The sequence below is a fragment of the Sceloporus occidentalis genome, unplaced genomic scaffold (genome assembly GCF_023333645.1).
Source record: "Sceloporus occidentalis isolate IW3139 unplaced genomic scaffold, rSceOcc1.0.p SCAF_69, whole genome shotgun sequence".
Taxonomy (NCBI): Eukaryota; Metazoa; Chordata; class Lepidosauria; order Squamata; family Phrynosomatidae; genus Sceloporus; species Sceloporus occidentalis.
In genome coordinates, this window is record NW_028317049.1 from 5,451,747 (window position 1) to 5,468,688 (window position 16,942).

General features: G+C 42.9%; 1 protein-coding gene across 5 annotated transcripts in view; it reads right to left on the reverse strand.

Moving 5' to 3' along the window:
• The window catches only part of TRIM37 (tripartite motif containing 37), a 35,519-nt gene that overhangs the window by 10,227 nt on the left and 8,350 nt on the right, over positions 1-16,942 (reverse strand). For 3 of the 5 annotated variants that reach the window (XM_089494064.1, XM_089494063.1, XM_089494065.1), the window contains 14 exons: positions 16,852-16,939; positions 15,023-15,145; positions 14,403-14,526; positions 13,925-13,992; positions 13,339-13,463; positions 11,612-11,662; positions 10,461-10,542; positions 9,730-9,806; positions 5,700-5,879; positions 5,394-5,508; positions 4,756-4,968; positions 3,564-3,730; positions 3,144-3,238; positions 671-871 (listed from right to left, as the gene is read on the reverse strand). In XM_089494064.1, the coding sequence (XP_089350190.1) occupies positions 671-871; positions 3,144-3,238; positions 3,564-3,730; positions 4,756-4,968; positions 5,394-5,508; positions 5,700-5,879; positions 9,730-9,806; positions 10,461-10,542; positions 11,612-11,662; positions 13,339-13,463; positions 13,925-13,992; positions 14,403-14,526; positions 15,023-15,145; positions 16,852-16,939 (1,709 nt within the window). The remainder of the gene's footprint in view (positions 1-670; positions 872-3,143; positions 3,239-3,563; positions 3,731-4,755; positions 4,969-5,393; positions 5,509-5,699; positions 5,880-9,729; positions 9,807-10,460; positions 10,543-11,611; positions 11,663-13,338; positions 13,464-13,924; positions 13,993-14,402; positions 14,527-15,022; positions 15,146-16,851; positions 16,940-16,942) is intronic. The other 2 variants (XM_089494066.1, XM_089494067.1) reach the window with 1 other exon arrangement.

Genomic DNA, 16,942 nt, shown 5'->3' on the forward strand with positions numbered 1-16,942 from the left:
CTAAGTGTCTGGTATACATGTCCCTGTTCACCAGTTTATAAGAATAGAGCACAGAACCAGTGAGCTGGCAAAAAATAAATATTACTGCTCCTGAAACAATTCCACTTACGCTGACTCAGTGGTAACCCTGTCTCTGAATTTTTTGCCCACACACAACTTTCTATCTCATATTCACATAAAGCCAAGTGAAGCTTTCAAAATGGGGAGAGAACAAGCCTGGTTTGGCTGTTGGCAGAACAGCCTAATGAAAGGTTCCAATGGAAAACTGATATGGAGTGAGACGGCAAGCCATTCTGAGACCAATATCTGCTCTGTCCACCAGCAATTTTTCATCTCGTTGTCTTTCAGAATCTGAAGTATCCACTCTCCTCTACTTCATAAGACTGAACACCCGCTTTATCCATGAATTTCAATTGTTTTTCTCTCCCACAGAAACTTGAACCAAATGTCAAGTCACCAGCTTAGTAAACAAAGGTATTTACTATCTGGATTAAGCTACATGCTCCGACAGCCACCTTACAACATCCTCTTTAATTACCCACAAGTCTTCTGATAGTAAATCCTTCAGGAAAAATCACAAACAAGGAGAAATTACAGAAATGAAGAGATTACAATATTTGCCCAGTCAGGTGGAAGCCCTTTCTTAGACCCATACCATCTTCCAACTCACCTCTGTTCTGCAGAAGCGAAACAGGAGGCCGCGGCTGCAAGCCCCACAGGTTTTCCATCCCATTTCTGTCTTTTAGGTCCAACAAGTGAATTAAAATCAATGGGTCGATATCAAGCAAGCTGCTACTGGTGGAGGAGCCCAGCGCACCCGTGCCTCGCCTTGACATGCGGCAGCTTGCAGTGGGATAGCCATGGTGTCCACCTTTTAATAAAAAGGAACAGGGAAGAATAATTAGCCATATATATATATATATATATATATATATATATATATATGCAACCGGGGCACCTTGTTTGTTGATAATTCTTAGAGACTGGGCCGTTGGAGTCCATTCTTAAAAGCAGAGGACACATGCACTAACTATTTAGCTCCTCTTGCCATCGAACATTATGTGATGCTAAACAAAGCATTTAAGGACTAAAACCCTGACTTCCCCCTCATTTCTTTCTGTGGCCAAGTTGAAGGCGAAAAGATTTAATAGCAAAGATAATCAGAATGATTTCATGTCTTAAAATCATGTCTTAAAATCTAAGTAGAAAAAATATGATGTTCACTGCTGGCAGGGGGAGCTTGGATGTCTCCTTCTCTGTTAACAAAAACAGACCTCCATGTTAAGTTTTCAACATCCCATTTTCTGACTTTGGTGAAAGAACCGTCCATTCGTGGAATATAGGAAAGCAAGAGGAGCAATGGCTAGAAAGAATGTAGGCAGAGAGGACTTGAAAAGTCTTTTGACAAAGGCAGCCTCCACATAGTCAAAGTTGTGTAATTTATAATGTCTTGATACAGGTAGATGGACTTGACCAAGAAGTAGCAATATTCCTCAAAGGGCATATATGTAGAAAGAGCCACTGGGATAGTAGCTGAACAAGCAGAGTGAGCTGCAACCGGGGAACATGGTAGAAAAGTCACAAAAAGTGACCCCAGTCACCAAAACCATTGAGCCGTTCAGATATTAATTGTCCCCATTGTCAAGCCTTTGCTAAATTTTCTCAGGAGAACAGACTGAAAGAGATCGGTCAAATAGCTGAGTTGAATGAGGTGTTGGGTCAACTGTGTAAGGTCTGAGAGAAGGACAATGGCAGAGAGACAAACAAAGCTTTACGGCTGGAGGAAAGTTGGGAGATCTCTCCTGTTATAGACCTGGGCTGGCTGTTCAATGGGCAAAATATATCTCATTGCCTCCAGTGCATTAATTTAACACCAAAGCTATGAAAGGAGCTCACTAGAGGGTTCCACCAAAGCAAGTGACTCAGAACAAGAGATTCCTCCCAACTGAATGGGGTATAAGCAAACATCACTGAGTGGGGATGCGACAGACAGCAAACATTTTAAAAAGAAAAAGGTAGGGAACACAATCCATCACTTGTTTCTGCAGACATTGTACAGACATCTATCTTTGCTGTTGGAAAAGGGATGCCATTAATCAGCTAAATATGAATTAATTCCCTGGCTCAGAAGGAATCCCATCAGAGGTATAATTTGTCTGTCGTATGCCAGTGATTGCTATCTGAGCCACAATAGGATTTAGACAGTTATAACAAGAACTGCAATACAATGCCATCAGTGCTTTCCCTCTGCTCCTCACCAGAGGATAATTGACAGATCTTTGCTGAAATTGCCTGCGCTGGCATTTGAAGTGCTTATTTAAAAACAAGGCTTCTTCTGTAATTTAAAAGTTTTTAAAAAAAGACTCTTAGTCAGAGACTAAGAATCTATGTCTGAATTACATTCAGATTTATAACACAGAGAAACATCCATTTAAACTCCTCTCCACTCGATGTTTAAGAGCTTCACATATTCCATTCCATTCCCCAGAGGAGTACAGAGATTTATTCATGAAGAACTTTATTATACTATTTCAAAGTAGATGTCAAAATGACTAAGGCTAGGAAGGGACCAGTAAAAGATGCAGGGGAAGAAACTTAGGTCCAAAACACGCTGCAGAAAGAGCCAGTTTGAGACTGCTTTAACTGCCCTGGCTCAATGCTAAGGGATTCTGGAAAATGTGGTGTTGTGACACATTTAGCCTTCTTTGACAGAGTGCTCTGGTGTCACAATAAACTACAATTCCCAAAATTTCCTAGCACTGACTCAGGGCAGTTAAAGTGGTCTCAAAGTGGATTATTTCTGCAGTGTGTTTTGGACCACTTTGTTGGCTCAAGTGAAGAAACTAAAAACAAGAGAGGTAGTCGGGGAAGTACTAGTATTCCACTGATGCAATTTTTGTCTTCAGAAAATCCGGCTGCAAAACTCCAGTGACTCGCAGCCAATGGGGAGACCGCCATGCCTTAAAATAATCTCTACGCATGGTACATGATGCAGCAGTTCCCAAAATAGAAAATCCTATAGCACACATAGCTCTGTGTTGCCTCTGACGTGGCGGTGAGAGCAGAGGGAAAAAGACTAAGTAGCATCTGTGCAGCGATGTATTTTTACCTGCAATAAAACCCAAAACAGTCCCCATTTATACCTGAGGCACCTGCTGTCGCAGAAGCAGCTTCTTCGACAAGATCCCCCTCCTCCAGCTCCATGTTGTGACTATATTCGACATCATTCTCTCCCGACCTTAAGAGCAAATTAAAACAATAAAACCACAGAACTCCTGTTAAGCTGCTGTACCAACAAAATACTTGTTCACTCCAGTTTCACATATTCTAAGCCATGCAGACCAGTAACTTCATTGTTATAGGATAAGCCTGCTAGTTCACACGCACATATAAAACATGCATCTAAGGAAGTCTACAACTCTACAAGCTCATGCTACCAACTTTTCTTTCAGTTAGCCTCAAAGGTGCTACAAGATTCCCCTGCATACACCAGAGAGAGAGAGAGAGAGATGGCTTCCATTTTGACAGAAATCAAGGACACCAGAACAAAGGCAGCTACTCACATGGTCTCCTCATCGATATCATTTTCTTCTGTGTTGCTGGTTGCTGTTGAACTTGCTGAGGAACTGCTGCCGTCAAGATGGTTGGCCTCATCCTCCCCAACCAGATCAACATCGAGATCCCCGTCTGAAAGCTCGTGCTGGAGCAAAAACATCCAAACGTAACATCCCTTCATATACAAAATATGGGCAGAGAATGTTTTACCACTTAATTTTGAACTGGTTAACAAGAAAAATAGAACGGTGTAAACCAGAAACATACAAAACTGTAATTTCCTTCCCAAGCCCCAAAAAATCCTAGACCAAGAAAAGGGGGGCAGAGAAAAAGAGGGCCTTGCTAATTCTTCCTCCAAAACAATCTTTATCCTGTAACCATAGCAGCTCCACTTTGGGACGGTAAATGATCTGGAAGAGAATAAGTGGAACTTTTCAGACCACAAAATATATCTGAAGCTCTTCTCCCTTTCCATCATTTCCAGTTCCAATGTTGTTTCTTCCTAGCTAACCTACCCAGAAATCATCTGCTATCACGCAAATGGAAAGAATTAACTGCCAGTTCCAACTCTGTCTGAAGTAGAGAGATTGGACTTTGTTTCTCCATGCCAGCACACCATTTTAGCTGACCTCTTTTCTCCCCCAACTAGCTAAAATGAGAGGGGGGAAAAGGAAGGAGAAGTAAATGTATTTTAAGAAAAGGCGCTCCAATGATGTAATATGACGTGGAGGAAGGCGGCAGGACCAGAATTCAGAGGGACTTTATTTCCAGTACATAGAAATTGGCATGATAAAACACTTTTGCCTACTAGAGCAAGTGGAAGGTACAGAGTGGTCAAGGATACCTCCTCTACTGAAGAACATAGTTTTGCAAGTCGAATTCAATTCCCTGAGAATCTCTGCTTTAAATTAGCAAGGTTTCTAAGCATTCTAGATTAGGCCCGAATATGTTTTCAATATCCAGTTGCCAGAATAGTAGTAAAATAGCTTGGGGTTTTATGGGGGGGGGGGGGGGGAAGAAGGCCAATTTAATGCCCTACGCAGTTCCTTTTTCTTATGAAAAACCACAATACTTCATTGCAAAAATGTCTCAGCTGGGATAATGCAAATATGTTGCAAAAGTTAGCAGAGGTAGACCCTCCCAAGCATTCCTCATTACAGCAAACATACTGGGAACATTAGAGGAAACAAGAATCCTTACATTAAAATCCTCATATTGTACTTTCTCCTCCTCTTCATCCTTTGCATCTCTGGGTGATGCTGTACTGGCCACAGCCTCAAGAAGTACTTCTGAGTTTGGCCCTGACTTTTTTGGTCTTGTTTCCAAACCATCGTCACTCTGCGGACTGAGGTGAGTATCTGGAGGAGATACGCCATGGGACTTCTGGGTACGGGAAAGCTCGATGGCAAGCCTCTTTAATTCAAATACACATACATATATGTAAAAACAGATACATATGAAACAGAACACAGTTCTAAAGTATCGATATTTCATCAACCAAAATGTGCCCTTCCCAAACAGACCAAGCATATTGTAAGGGAACTGCTAGCATGCATGAGAAAACATTTAAGGCTCCCAATATTTTAACTCCAAATGCTTCCAGGACCTCAAAGAGGTTTCTTTACCTCTTTACCTCTACTGTCCATTACCTTACCTCACAATTCACTGAACTAGATTTGACACTTCAATTATTATTATCCAGAGACACAAATACAGAGAGAAGTAACATCCATGAATTGATTGTTTAATTATTGTTCCCAATTCATATAGACATACATCAGCCACCTCTGGGTCCACTATCCCTCACACTTAGCACTCATATGTCATGGGTTGCTTACCTCTTTCAGGTTATTTATTTGCTGGAGATAACTTGTCTGAGCAGCTTCCAGCTGAGAAATGTACCAGTTTTGATCCCGACATTTCTGGAAGAAGGTAGGAGACCGCACCTGGAACCTTTAGAGAGGGGCCAAGTCAAGACATCACAATCCCCAGAGGAATCCCAAGCAAGCACAGCGCTATTAGCAGTCAGCTCTTCTCCCAAGCTATTGCACCATGCTTCTGTAACTGTAGTCAAAATGGAGTCCCATACCAGGAAGGCCCAGCTCCATCCCAATGACCATCAGCGCAACCGTTTTCTCCCTTACCGTAATACGACCGTGTCATTCTGTCTGTTCAAGTAGCCTTCGTTGGCAAGCAAGTCCAGCCGAAAGAACCTGTTGTAACCCCAGCACTCCCCTACTTCGAAATCAGATGCAAACTCTCGAATGATGTTTTTGGCAGGATCATTAGTGGACTGGTGGACCATTTCTACGCGATACTCATATCTAAAAGGGAGCCAAACACATGCAAAAAATAACAAACCCATAGCAAAAATTAAATCCATTTATATGTCACACTGGACTTGACATTTTCCCTTTACATACCTTTTGGCCCATCTTACATAAAGGATCTGCAGGAATTCATGGATAGCTACAGGGCTTGGAAAAGTTATTTGTTGGACTGCAATGCCCAGTGGGCTTTCTGGGTACTGTGGTCCAATAAGCAAACTTTTTCCAAGATCTGCCTTATAGGGTGGATATTTTGGGAAGAAAGGCACAGGTATAGGTCATACTCTGTATTACAAGACCTCATACATATTTTTATATACAGTTCTTCAAGTAGTGCACTGAGGGAACAATACCTGGGTTAGATTTAAGAGAGAATAACCCAAGACTCATCTCCTGTGTATATTTTTTCCACATTCTCTGGCAGGTTATATAGGTGTACACAAACACACTCATTATGAAACTATTTATACAGAAAAAGGGAGCTAGGAATGGAGGGAAAAGATGTTAGCGAAGCAAAGATGAAGAAAATGAAATATGCAAGACTGAGCATGAAATGCTAAGGGCACAGCAGATGGTAGGGCGCCTTCAGTGTAAAAGTGATACCAAATGGTTCAGAATGTGAAGAGACAAGGACCTGCATAAGCCAACCGGAGGAAAATCTCTTGAAGACCTTTAAAAATAGAGTATGTGCTTTAGCTTACCCACAAAAACTCTAGCAATCATCATTACCAAAAAAAGGGAGGGGAGAGAAAACTAAGATTAGATCCTAATGTCTTTGTTTAAAAAGTACACAGTAATGGGCTTGGTTTCCAGTCATTTCTACGGATGCTGTGAAGTACTTTTTGGAAGATATCCCTTCTCTCAGCTGGGAAATAGACAGCCACAGCACTTGCTGCCTCATGATGATCTCTTCCCTGACAAAACTACCATACCTTTCTGGAACAAGTTCAGTATAACACCCCTGTCAAATGTCTTATCTTGCTAAGGATGAAAGCCAAATGTCATTATTTAAGCCACGCGCAGCTGCTTTCCCCTAAAAGCAGAGGCATTCCAGCTAAAAGTCATATACACGCAAGATGTCCCATGAATGATTTAACAGTCATTTTAACAGATACAGTGTATACAAGTGACAACAGACATTTCTAATGGATACAGCTATACTGTAGGACGTCACACAGTGAGGAATCTCTTTTCGTTTAAGGGTCATTTCAGAGACGTTCTCAACAGCCAGATTTCAATATTGGGCAGGAACAAAAAGCAAAAGGTGGTGAGGAAGAGTCTAGAAAGCCAGTACAGTGTAGTGGTTTGAACACTGGACTATATGACTCTGGAGATCAGGGTCTGAATCCTGGCTCGGCCATGTAAAGCCACTGGGTGACCTTGGGCAAGTCACACTCTCTCAGCCTCAGAGGATGGCCATGGCAAGCCCCCCCCCCCCCGATGAAACCTGCCAAGAAAACCCCATGATAGGTCCCCCTTATGGTATAAGGCAGGAATGACTTGAAGGCACACAGCAACAATAACAACAAGTAATAGTAGTAATATGTGCCTTCAGAAGACGTCTATGGCAAGCCACCCTTGACTACTCCTTGCCTTAAGAAAACCCTATGAAATTCATGAGGTTGTCAGAAGTTGATAGTGAACTTCTGGCAACCTCATGAATTTCATAGGGTCTTCTTAAGGCAAGGAGTAGTCAAGGGTGGCTTGCCAAAGACTTCTTCTGAATATATTTCAGCTAGAAGCTCTTACTGGCAGTAATTAAGCTTTAGGAGATGCATTTCAAATTGTGTAAAGAAGTGTGAAACCACAAAATAGTAGTGTCAGAAGGAAGAGGATGTTGTTTATTTGGGAAACCCCAGAAGGGTCATATTAAGTCCTGGCATCTGAGGTTCTTGTCCCGTCTGCTATGTGAGATATTTTACTATGCTGGGACCAGAGAGCTGCCTTTGGGACACTCACAAATGTGACAGAAAGGGCATAGCCCTGACCCAGTGTTGTTTCAAAGCAACTGGCATTGATACATACACTGCCACGACTGTAAGAGGCGCCATATAGCTATGACAACTGATAGCGACTGATAAACATCGCTACATTTCCCTCTGTGAATTTGCCTAAATCCTTTTTAAAGCCACCTTGGTGGCTATTACCACATCCTGCGACTGCTACTTTCGTGAATTAAATTATGCATTATGTGATGAAGTGATGTCTAAAAGCTTAATGGAAAAAACACGAGTAGAACAAGAACTTGCTCAGGGCGGTGCACAGGCAGTAGTTCTACTGAGTGCAGAATTAACAAGCACTGCCTTTTCTTTAAAACAATGTCTCTAGCTCTTAAAGTTGCAAATAGAGAGATCTGAAAGTGTGTGGGAAATGTTAAATGGGATTCCTGAAACTAGAAAAATGGAATGAAAGATTTCAGGGAGGGGAGGCAGGGCTTCAGTGAGCTAAATAACCCCCACTCAACCTGGCCTCATAACAAGAAAAATCAACATGATGCAAAATAAGTTGTGTGAATTTGCTCAATCTGTGCAACTGCTGTACAGTGAGAAGACCTGGCCACCGCATTTTATAGTTGAACTGTCTGCACTGCCTAAAAATAAATAAATCTAAGTGACCTATTAAAGGAGAGCCTGGAAACAGCACAGTGATAGAACTAGAAGAGATCCGGAAGAGCAAGATATACACCTGAGCGCTAAAGCTGGAATAGCCCAGGCCATTGTATTCCGCATCACCATGTACATATATGAGAGCTGGACAGTAATGGAAGCAGGCAGAAAGAAAATCAACTCATTTGAGATGCGGTGCTGGAGAAGAGCGCTTAGGACACTGTGGACAGCAAAAAAGACAAACAAATGGGTCCTAGAACAGGTCAAACCAGAACTCTCCTTGGAAGCCAAGATGATCAAACTGAGACTGTCGTACTTTGGCCACATAATGCGAAGGCATGGAACACTAGGGGAAAAAACACAATAATGCTAGGAAAGGTAGAGGAGAGAAGAAGGAGGGGAAGAGCGTATGCTAGATGGATGAACTCAATCGGGGAAATTCCAGGCATGGATTTGCAGGGCCTGAACAGAGCAGTGGAAGATAGGGAGTCTTGGAGGTGTCTCATCTACAAGGTTGCAATGAGTTGGAATCAACCCAAGAGCAGCTAAGAACAATAACAAAAACTGTATAACTCCTGGCAAACTTGGATGGTGATAATAAATCATAGAGTAAACCCACTCATGGATGTCTCCCTGTCACACACAGAGACCTGAGCACTAAAGGGTTTTTAAAGGTTCCAACACACACCTCACTGGCTAGGTCTGCCCTTCTTTGATCAGAAGAAGAGACTTCTCCTTCACACCAGAAATGTGTTCTCAGGATTGGGAGACCCTCTGCATCGATACAGGGAGTGGAGGGCTGAAACCTGCTGGTGAATAAGCAAAATCTGCTTTACCCTACTTCCGTTTCTACAAGCCTTGGCTGGGTTAGTCCTACATATACAAACAGGTATTGGATAAGGCACATCACCAGGTGAGTGATGCGAGAATTTCTGCCTGCTCTAGATGTTTTGGGCTTCATCTTCCAGAAGCCCCAGCCAGCATGACCAATAGTAAATGAATATGGAAATTGCAGTCCAAAACATGTGGAGAATCAAAGGATTCCCCAAGTCTAATTTCTTCAATGCAGCATTCTTGGCTTCCAAAAGGCCAGCTGCTCTAACAGCACGGATACGTTTGATTCACAGATTCATATTTCAAGGCATTCCAGAGCTGCCACCTCCAACGTTAACCTGAAGTAGAATGGCATTCTAATCCACAGCATAAGGGATACAAGGGAGGCAGCTGACAGTTATCCTTACTTGGATGTTTCTGGCAACCCAGCTGAAAGCTCAAGAAATACAGATAAGTAGTATCCTCGCACCACTCCGTTTCCATCCTTTAATATTAAAAGAAGGGTAAAATGCAAGTTAGTTTTTCAAAAAATATGCTTTCTAAATTTGTATTACAGCTTCCTATGTTGACAACAAGGCTGAAGTAGAGTTTTACACAATACATAGCTCAGAGATTTAACTACAGGAGAATGCTCTCTTGCTCATCATGCACCCATGCATGCCTTCAAACAGACATGATCTTGGTGGATTCCAGTATTATTTTTTTCTTTATCTCTTAGGAGCAACAAGAACATTGACGTCTCCAATCCTTTGTACCACACCACTCCCAAAACACCAAATGCTGGCACCATGGCCATCCAACTATAAGCTCTTCAATGGATCCTCCTAACCCTTTCTGGTGCTGGAGTAGCCAACTTCATGTTCACAAAGCAGATTCTAGGTGTTGTGCTACTTTAGAATTTCAAAACAGACTGAAACCTTGCTGATGTTTTGCCTGGAAAATGAAGCTGTAGTTTGGCAAACTTTATTTTGAAATAAGGAAAGCAACAGAGGTGATCGAAGTCCTCAGTTTGTAATAAATAATACCCCAAATCAGTATGTAAAAAATAAAACAATGCAGCACAAACACTATCGCAATGCACTAAAGGCAACAGCTGAACTTTTAACAGGCATTTCTTAAGACCATTAACCAAACTTACTGGGTAAACTTTTAACCTCCAGCAAAGCCCCGAAACTTGAAGAGGCGGACTGTAAACTGGATCTGCCCGCTGGCGTAAAGTGCTATCGAGACATTTCAAAGAAATGTTCAGTAGAGGGATTAAAATAAATTCCTAAGCACACATAGACATTTGTTCGTCTCCAAAGAGTTAGCATTCCTCAGCATTCATTTCCATCTTTGTTTGGGTATGAAGAGAATTTCCTATTACTCTTTCACTACGTTAGTTTCTGCTCTCAATTTCCATTGACGCTCCTCAGAAATACTCCCTTGTTTCTGCTATCATGTATTACTTCTCTTTCCTGGGAGCGATATATTGTGGGAAGACACAGGGAAGACAGCCTTCTCTGCAATGGCATTCCATTTGGGGAATGCCTTCCCTTTGGAGGCTTAACTGGTGCAGATACTGGCTTTATTTTGGCACCAAATTAAATCATCATTCAAGCTTTGGGGGGATGTCTAAATGATCTCCTCATAAATATAATGCTTTAACCTTTTCAGCTACTTAATTTGAATGGTTTAACAGTTTTAGTTTGTTTAAATGTTTTCTCGTTTTAAGTTATAAACTTTTAAACCGTTCAAGTTGATTTTATTTTTACACCCCTCTGAAATGTTTGCTCAAGTTAAACTTGGAAGCTCCTGCCCCCTCCCTCAATGCAAAGCCTATGAAGACGAGTACCCCTTATCCAAAATGCTTGAAACCAAAAGCGTTTGGATTTCCGATATTGGAACATTTGCACATACATAACGAAATCTTACAGATGGGCCCAAAATCTAAAAATGAAATTCACTGCTTTTTGCACACATCTTAGGAATATACTCTGCAGGTAGTTTTACACATATTTTAAATGTTGTGCAAGAAACAAACGCTGCGTACAGGGAACCATCAGAAAGCGAAGGTGCTGCTATCTCAGCCACCCATGTGTGCAATTTTGGAATATTCTGGATTTCGGAATTCCAGATAAGAGATGCTTAACCTGTATGTAAAATATAGCAACATCCCACTGATGTGTTTTGGGAATGAATCCTCCAAAATGGTAACAGGTATTAGGGCTTAGCCCTACCTCCAATTAAGCTCTGGGAATCATACCCAACATAGTAAAAAACCTACTTCTGAGTAAATCATATTCCTACCTGAAGTTCTCCAGTACAAAGGTAGTTGAATCATATGCAGGTACTAACTCACTGCAGAAAACAAAACGGAGCAAGTGAGCTGTGCAGATTAGGACTTCCAGAAGACAGTTACTTAAAACATAACTGGCAAACAAATGACATCCTAGGTTACCCTAATAAACTGCACAATACTTTCAAAATTCACTCATGATATTTTAAAAAGAGATGGTAATAACTTAGTAGGCTGCCAGTCTTGTGGCGGTTATGCTGTAAAAAAAATTAAATGGTGACCATATTTAATCTGTACGCTTCTAGGACACCAAATTAAAAGGGTACAATTTGTTTTCAGTTTGATTTGTTTCTTCTGCGCTGAAGAAGAAGGTGGCTGCAAGGATCGATTCAGTTCCATGCTAAGGAACTTGTACACAGTATGCATGGGAAACAACTGGAAGGGTTTCTATCTAGCACCCCAGTTTTATATGTTTATGACATGGTTCTCACATTTAGATACTACAGTGCTGTATTCTGTCTCATGCAGACAAGCTTCCTACTATCCAAACTAAACATCCTATTCTGATATGTCATGTGTATTGTGTAGGGAGTGGGAACTCTCTTGCCCACTGGTTAAGTGCCATATAGAGCATGAATATAAGTCCAATCCCCAAAATGCACACACATCCCACAGCAACTGCATCAAGTAACTATCATGGGGATATGTACAACTGACTAGACCATACATCCATCTAGTACTTCGATACAAGCTGTTGTGCCAGCTCAAAGGTTTACATAAGTCAGGGGTAGGCAACCTTTTTGAGCCGGGGGACGGGTTGCTGTCCCTCAGGCGACTGGGGGGGGGGCCGAAGCCGGGGGGTGGAGCTTCCACCCTCTGGGGCAGGGCTGTGTGCCGGGGGGTGGAACTTCCACCCTCCAGGGGCGGGGACGCATGCCGGGGGCGGAGCTTCCACCCTCCGGGGGCCAGGCCTCCCCATTTTTGCTGGCCCCTGACGGGGCCCCAGGCCCCGTCAGAGACTGGCAAAAAAGCTGGGGGGCCTGCCAGTGCTGGAGGACACCCTGGAGGGCCCCAGGGACGGCACCGGGCCCCCCAGAGGCCCCCTGCCGCCCTGGGAGCCCTCCTGGAAGGCCCCAGGGACGGCAGCGGGCCCCACAGAGGCCCCCTGCCGCCCTGGGAGCCCTCCTGGAAGGCCCCAGGGACGGCAGCGGGCCCCACAGAGGCCCCCTGCCGCCCTGGGAACCCGCCTGGAGGGCCCCAGAGACGGCAGCGGGCCTCCCAGAGACCCCTGCCGTGCTGGTAGCCCTCCTGCAGGGCCCCAAAGATGGCAGCGGGCCCCGCAGAGGCCCCCTGCCGCCCTGGGAGACCTCCTGGAGGGCCCCAGGGACGGCAGCGGGCCTCCCAGAGGCCCCCTGCCGCCCTGGAAGCCCTCCTGGAGGGTCCCAGAGATGGCAGCGGGCCTCCTAGAGGCCCGCCACCGCTGCCGCCACCGCTGCCCGTCGCGGCTTTTCACCGCTCTGGGCGCCACCATTTTGGGCGGCAAAATGGCAGCAAAGTCTCGCGCAACCTCCCCTGAGGTCGCGCGAGACTTCGCCACCATTTTTTTGCCCAAAATGGTGGCGCCCAGAGCGGCGAAAAGTTGCCGACCCCTGGCATAAGTTGTGCTCAAATCCCTTTCACAACAACCCCTAAGCCAAACCAAGCAGGCCTACCAATGAAAAAATAGTTGAAACTGTACCTTGTGAAGTCTGGAGGAACAGGTGTAGTGACAAAAGAGGCCATGGGCTTCCGATGGACCTGCTGGAACATCATCAAGATCTCAGAGCTTTTCGATATCAGCTCACTTTTACTGCATGACCGAAGCTGTAAAGAAGAAACCAAACGCACGCCCATGTTAGGCAACATCTTTATACAGTGTGATACACTAAGAAGAGCTATGCTAGATTTAAGGTGTAGGCATTCTGTCCAGTCTGACCCATACAGAGGAAAGAGAAGACTAAGGAACACCGCGCTATCTAAAAAAAGAAAAGAAAAATTCACAGAAAAGATAAGCAACACAAATATGAAGTTTTAAGTCTGTAAAGGAAACACTTCTGCTGTATCTCAACATGCGGCCTGAACAATACCAGTTGTCTGTGTGTATTTTAATATTTGGAACATTATCCAAATATTAATATTGGATATATAGTAATTCAAGAACAAAAGATTCTCTCCACAGTCTACATATGATCCATTTAAGTCCTGTTCAAATAATCCATACTGCTATCAAGAAATGACAAATTAAAGTAGATTACACATTCCTTCAAACAACCCGGTGCTCTCACCTGGTGCTCCACTTCTTGCAAAAGAGACTCCAGAAGTTCAGTTTCTTGAGTGAGTGATGTCTTCTGACCTATTTTAAAAAATCAAAGAAAACCAATATACAATCATTGTAGACTTTAAGGCCAAATCGTCACGGTACTTTGCACTCAACGCAAACAACAAGAGAGGGAATTACAACATTGAGGAGATTACATTTTTAAAGAGAAAAGTGACAACAGTACAGGGCCATCTTACATTAAATATAAAAGACTGCTGAGATAAGGTGCACGAAAAGCACAGAGGAAGACAGGTATATAAATATCATTCTCTTCTTCAACTATCTAAACTTAGCTCAGTTGTTTAGACCTCAGTATATTTTGCTCCAAAGCTTACATCATTTTTATTTAACATCTGGAGCAATGTGTGTTCTGCAGCTCTTCTTATTCAAGATGGCAACCATCCGCCCCAAAATCTTCTTTAAAAAGACATAAGCATACATACCCATTAGTGTGATAAGTTTGTTCTTCAGCTGGGTATCTAACCTAGCAATCATCATCTCTACAGCATTCCTGATTTCCCGAACACGCTCGTCTTTTGCACTGCGTACTGCTTCCACATTTCTTTCCTGAAAGGCAAACAGGAATTTGACACCTTTAAAGAAGACATTGCAGATTATCACCTACACTTCAGCAGTCGTCACAAAAGTAAAACGTAGCTTACAGGTGCAAGTGTTCCGATAGCTGATCTTAAGACGATTGTTTTATCAGCACAAGCACAATGATCTGAACACATGAAAACCTGACCCATTAAATACAGCTGCTATTTTGACACATCCATCATCAAGGCTGTATTCACCTTTCATTTTTTAATAGTGCAAGTGAGTTTAATTGTGTTTGTATTCAGAAAAGCGCCCTCTGGTGAAGAACAGCCGACATTTCCCAACTTGCCAGTTTCTAAGTCTAAAATTCCCAACCCATTCAGATGGATCTATGAGGCAAACATGTCCGTAACAGGAATAATAAGGTGTGGGCTTCAAGTACCATAGTTTCAGCATCAATGCTTCAGGAAAAGATTGCTGTTACATCCTGGTTTAAAATGGGTAGGAAAAGTGTGGCCCTTACCACTTCCTGCACCAAACTGATCAACTCCATGAGTCTTCGGCGGAGCTTCGCAACTTCTTCATTGACCTTCGTGACATGCTGTTCATATATTTCAGCCAATGGCTTAAATGTATGCCCTCCATGCTATCAGAAAAACACAGACACGTTTATTTTAATTTCACTGCATCAGGTCAAGCAAGTTCCTTCTTACTGTCTCACTCAAGCCAAAGAATACCACCTGGACAAAGCCCTTGTCTTCCATGTAATGACAAATCTTGAATGTGGCTTTTGTTTCAATAGCACTTCCTGAAGAAATCTATTCAGAGTTGGCAAGCAAGTGCCTAAAGGATTCTGCATTCACTGTACAGCTATTCAGCTGATTGAAGAGCAATTGTAGAAGTTTCCGATTACCATTTCAGAAGAAAGAGCTAAATTAGGTACTCCAGGCACACTTCTTACACAAAGCTTAATGCAAGACTTAGCCGGTTTAAAGGACTCTCCTTCCTTTTCAAAGGTGAGATTCATCCATTAAGGGCAAATGTTTTTTTGTCAAAAGCAAGACTTTACGCTATAAGAAGGCTGTTTCAACAAAGGAGTTGAAACAGAATGTTCCAGGAGACCCTGCCAAGGCACAGTGGATGGTTACTAAGGAGCAGGTCTTCTGGATTGCTATACCTTCTTCACTGAGACTTGGCTGGCACCAATACTCTATTGTTTTCAGGGCAAGCAACGTTGCTGTTTTTTAAAATGTTCTCAGTCTTTATAACCATTTATAACCTGTAGTATTATTTATTTACATGTAATCACTCTTACGAGAAGCTGCCAAAACAACATTGTTATTGGGCGATATACAAATGTAACAAATAAATGTATTTTAAGGCATTATTTGGTGGTTCCACCAAAGGCAAAAGAGTTTAAGCTCAACTACTAAGTCCTGGTATTCATGATTCTCATCACCATAACACTCTGTAGAATTAGGTTCAAAGTAGCATCGCAGACTTAAACATGAATGAATGACGTTATTCTTTAGAACATCAAATTACACCTCCTCAACACCTTTGCAGCAGTGGGTTTGGCATCCAGAAAAATGAACGGCTTCTGGAAAAACTACTAGTGTTGTAGACAACTAACACACAGGTGAACAATGACAGGAAAGAGGTTATTTTGTAGTTGCTAGAAAATGGTGCTATATCTGGGGAAGAAATATTTTTGCTCCAGTTAAGGAAAACAGAAACAATGTTTTCAGTTATGAAACCAAGCATCAAAGAGCAAAACAGTGAGGCCTGTTACAGACTGCCAAAATAAAGCTGCTTCGGGTCTCTTTGGAGGTATGCTATTTAAATGATGCATGGGTCCTAAGCGTCCGGAGGTCGTGCCAAAGCCACACTCCATTCCTAAGCACTGGAGGGCAGCTTCTGGATTCTTAGGGTGCATGCATCATTTAAACAGCATACCTCCAAAGAGACCCGAAGCAGCTTTATTTTGGCAGTCTTAGGCCTGTTACAGACTGCCAAAATAAAGCTGCTTCGGGTCTCTCTGGAGGTATGCTATTGAAATGATTCATGGATCCTAAGAGTCCAGAGGTTGCGCCAAAGCCACACTCCATTCCTAAGCACTGGAGTGCAGCTTTGGTGCAGCTTCCGGATTCTTAGGATGCATGCATCGTTTAAATAGCATACCTCCAAAGAGACCCAAAGCAGCTTTATTTTGGCAGTCTGTAACAGGCCAAGATTTCAGTAAGACAAATCTTCAGAGCTTCTTCTGTGTCACTGTTAGCGTTCCTCTATTACAAAATAAGCATTGAGCAGGTAGCTCTTTTCCCTCAGTATACGCCCAAAGCCAATACTCACCATTCCACCCCAAAGGGCACACTGGTGGCAGATACATTTCTTACACGTCCAACAAAACACACTCAGCTTTTCGTGATGGTTTTCACACCTT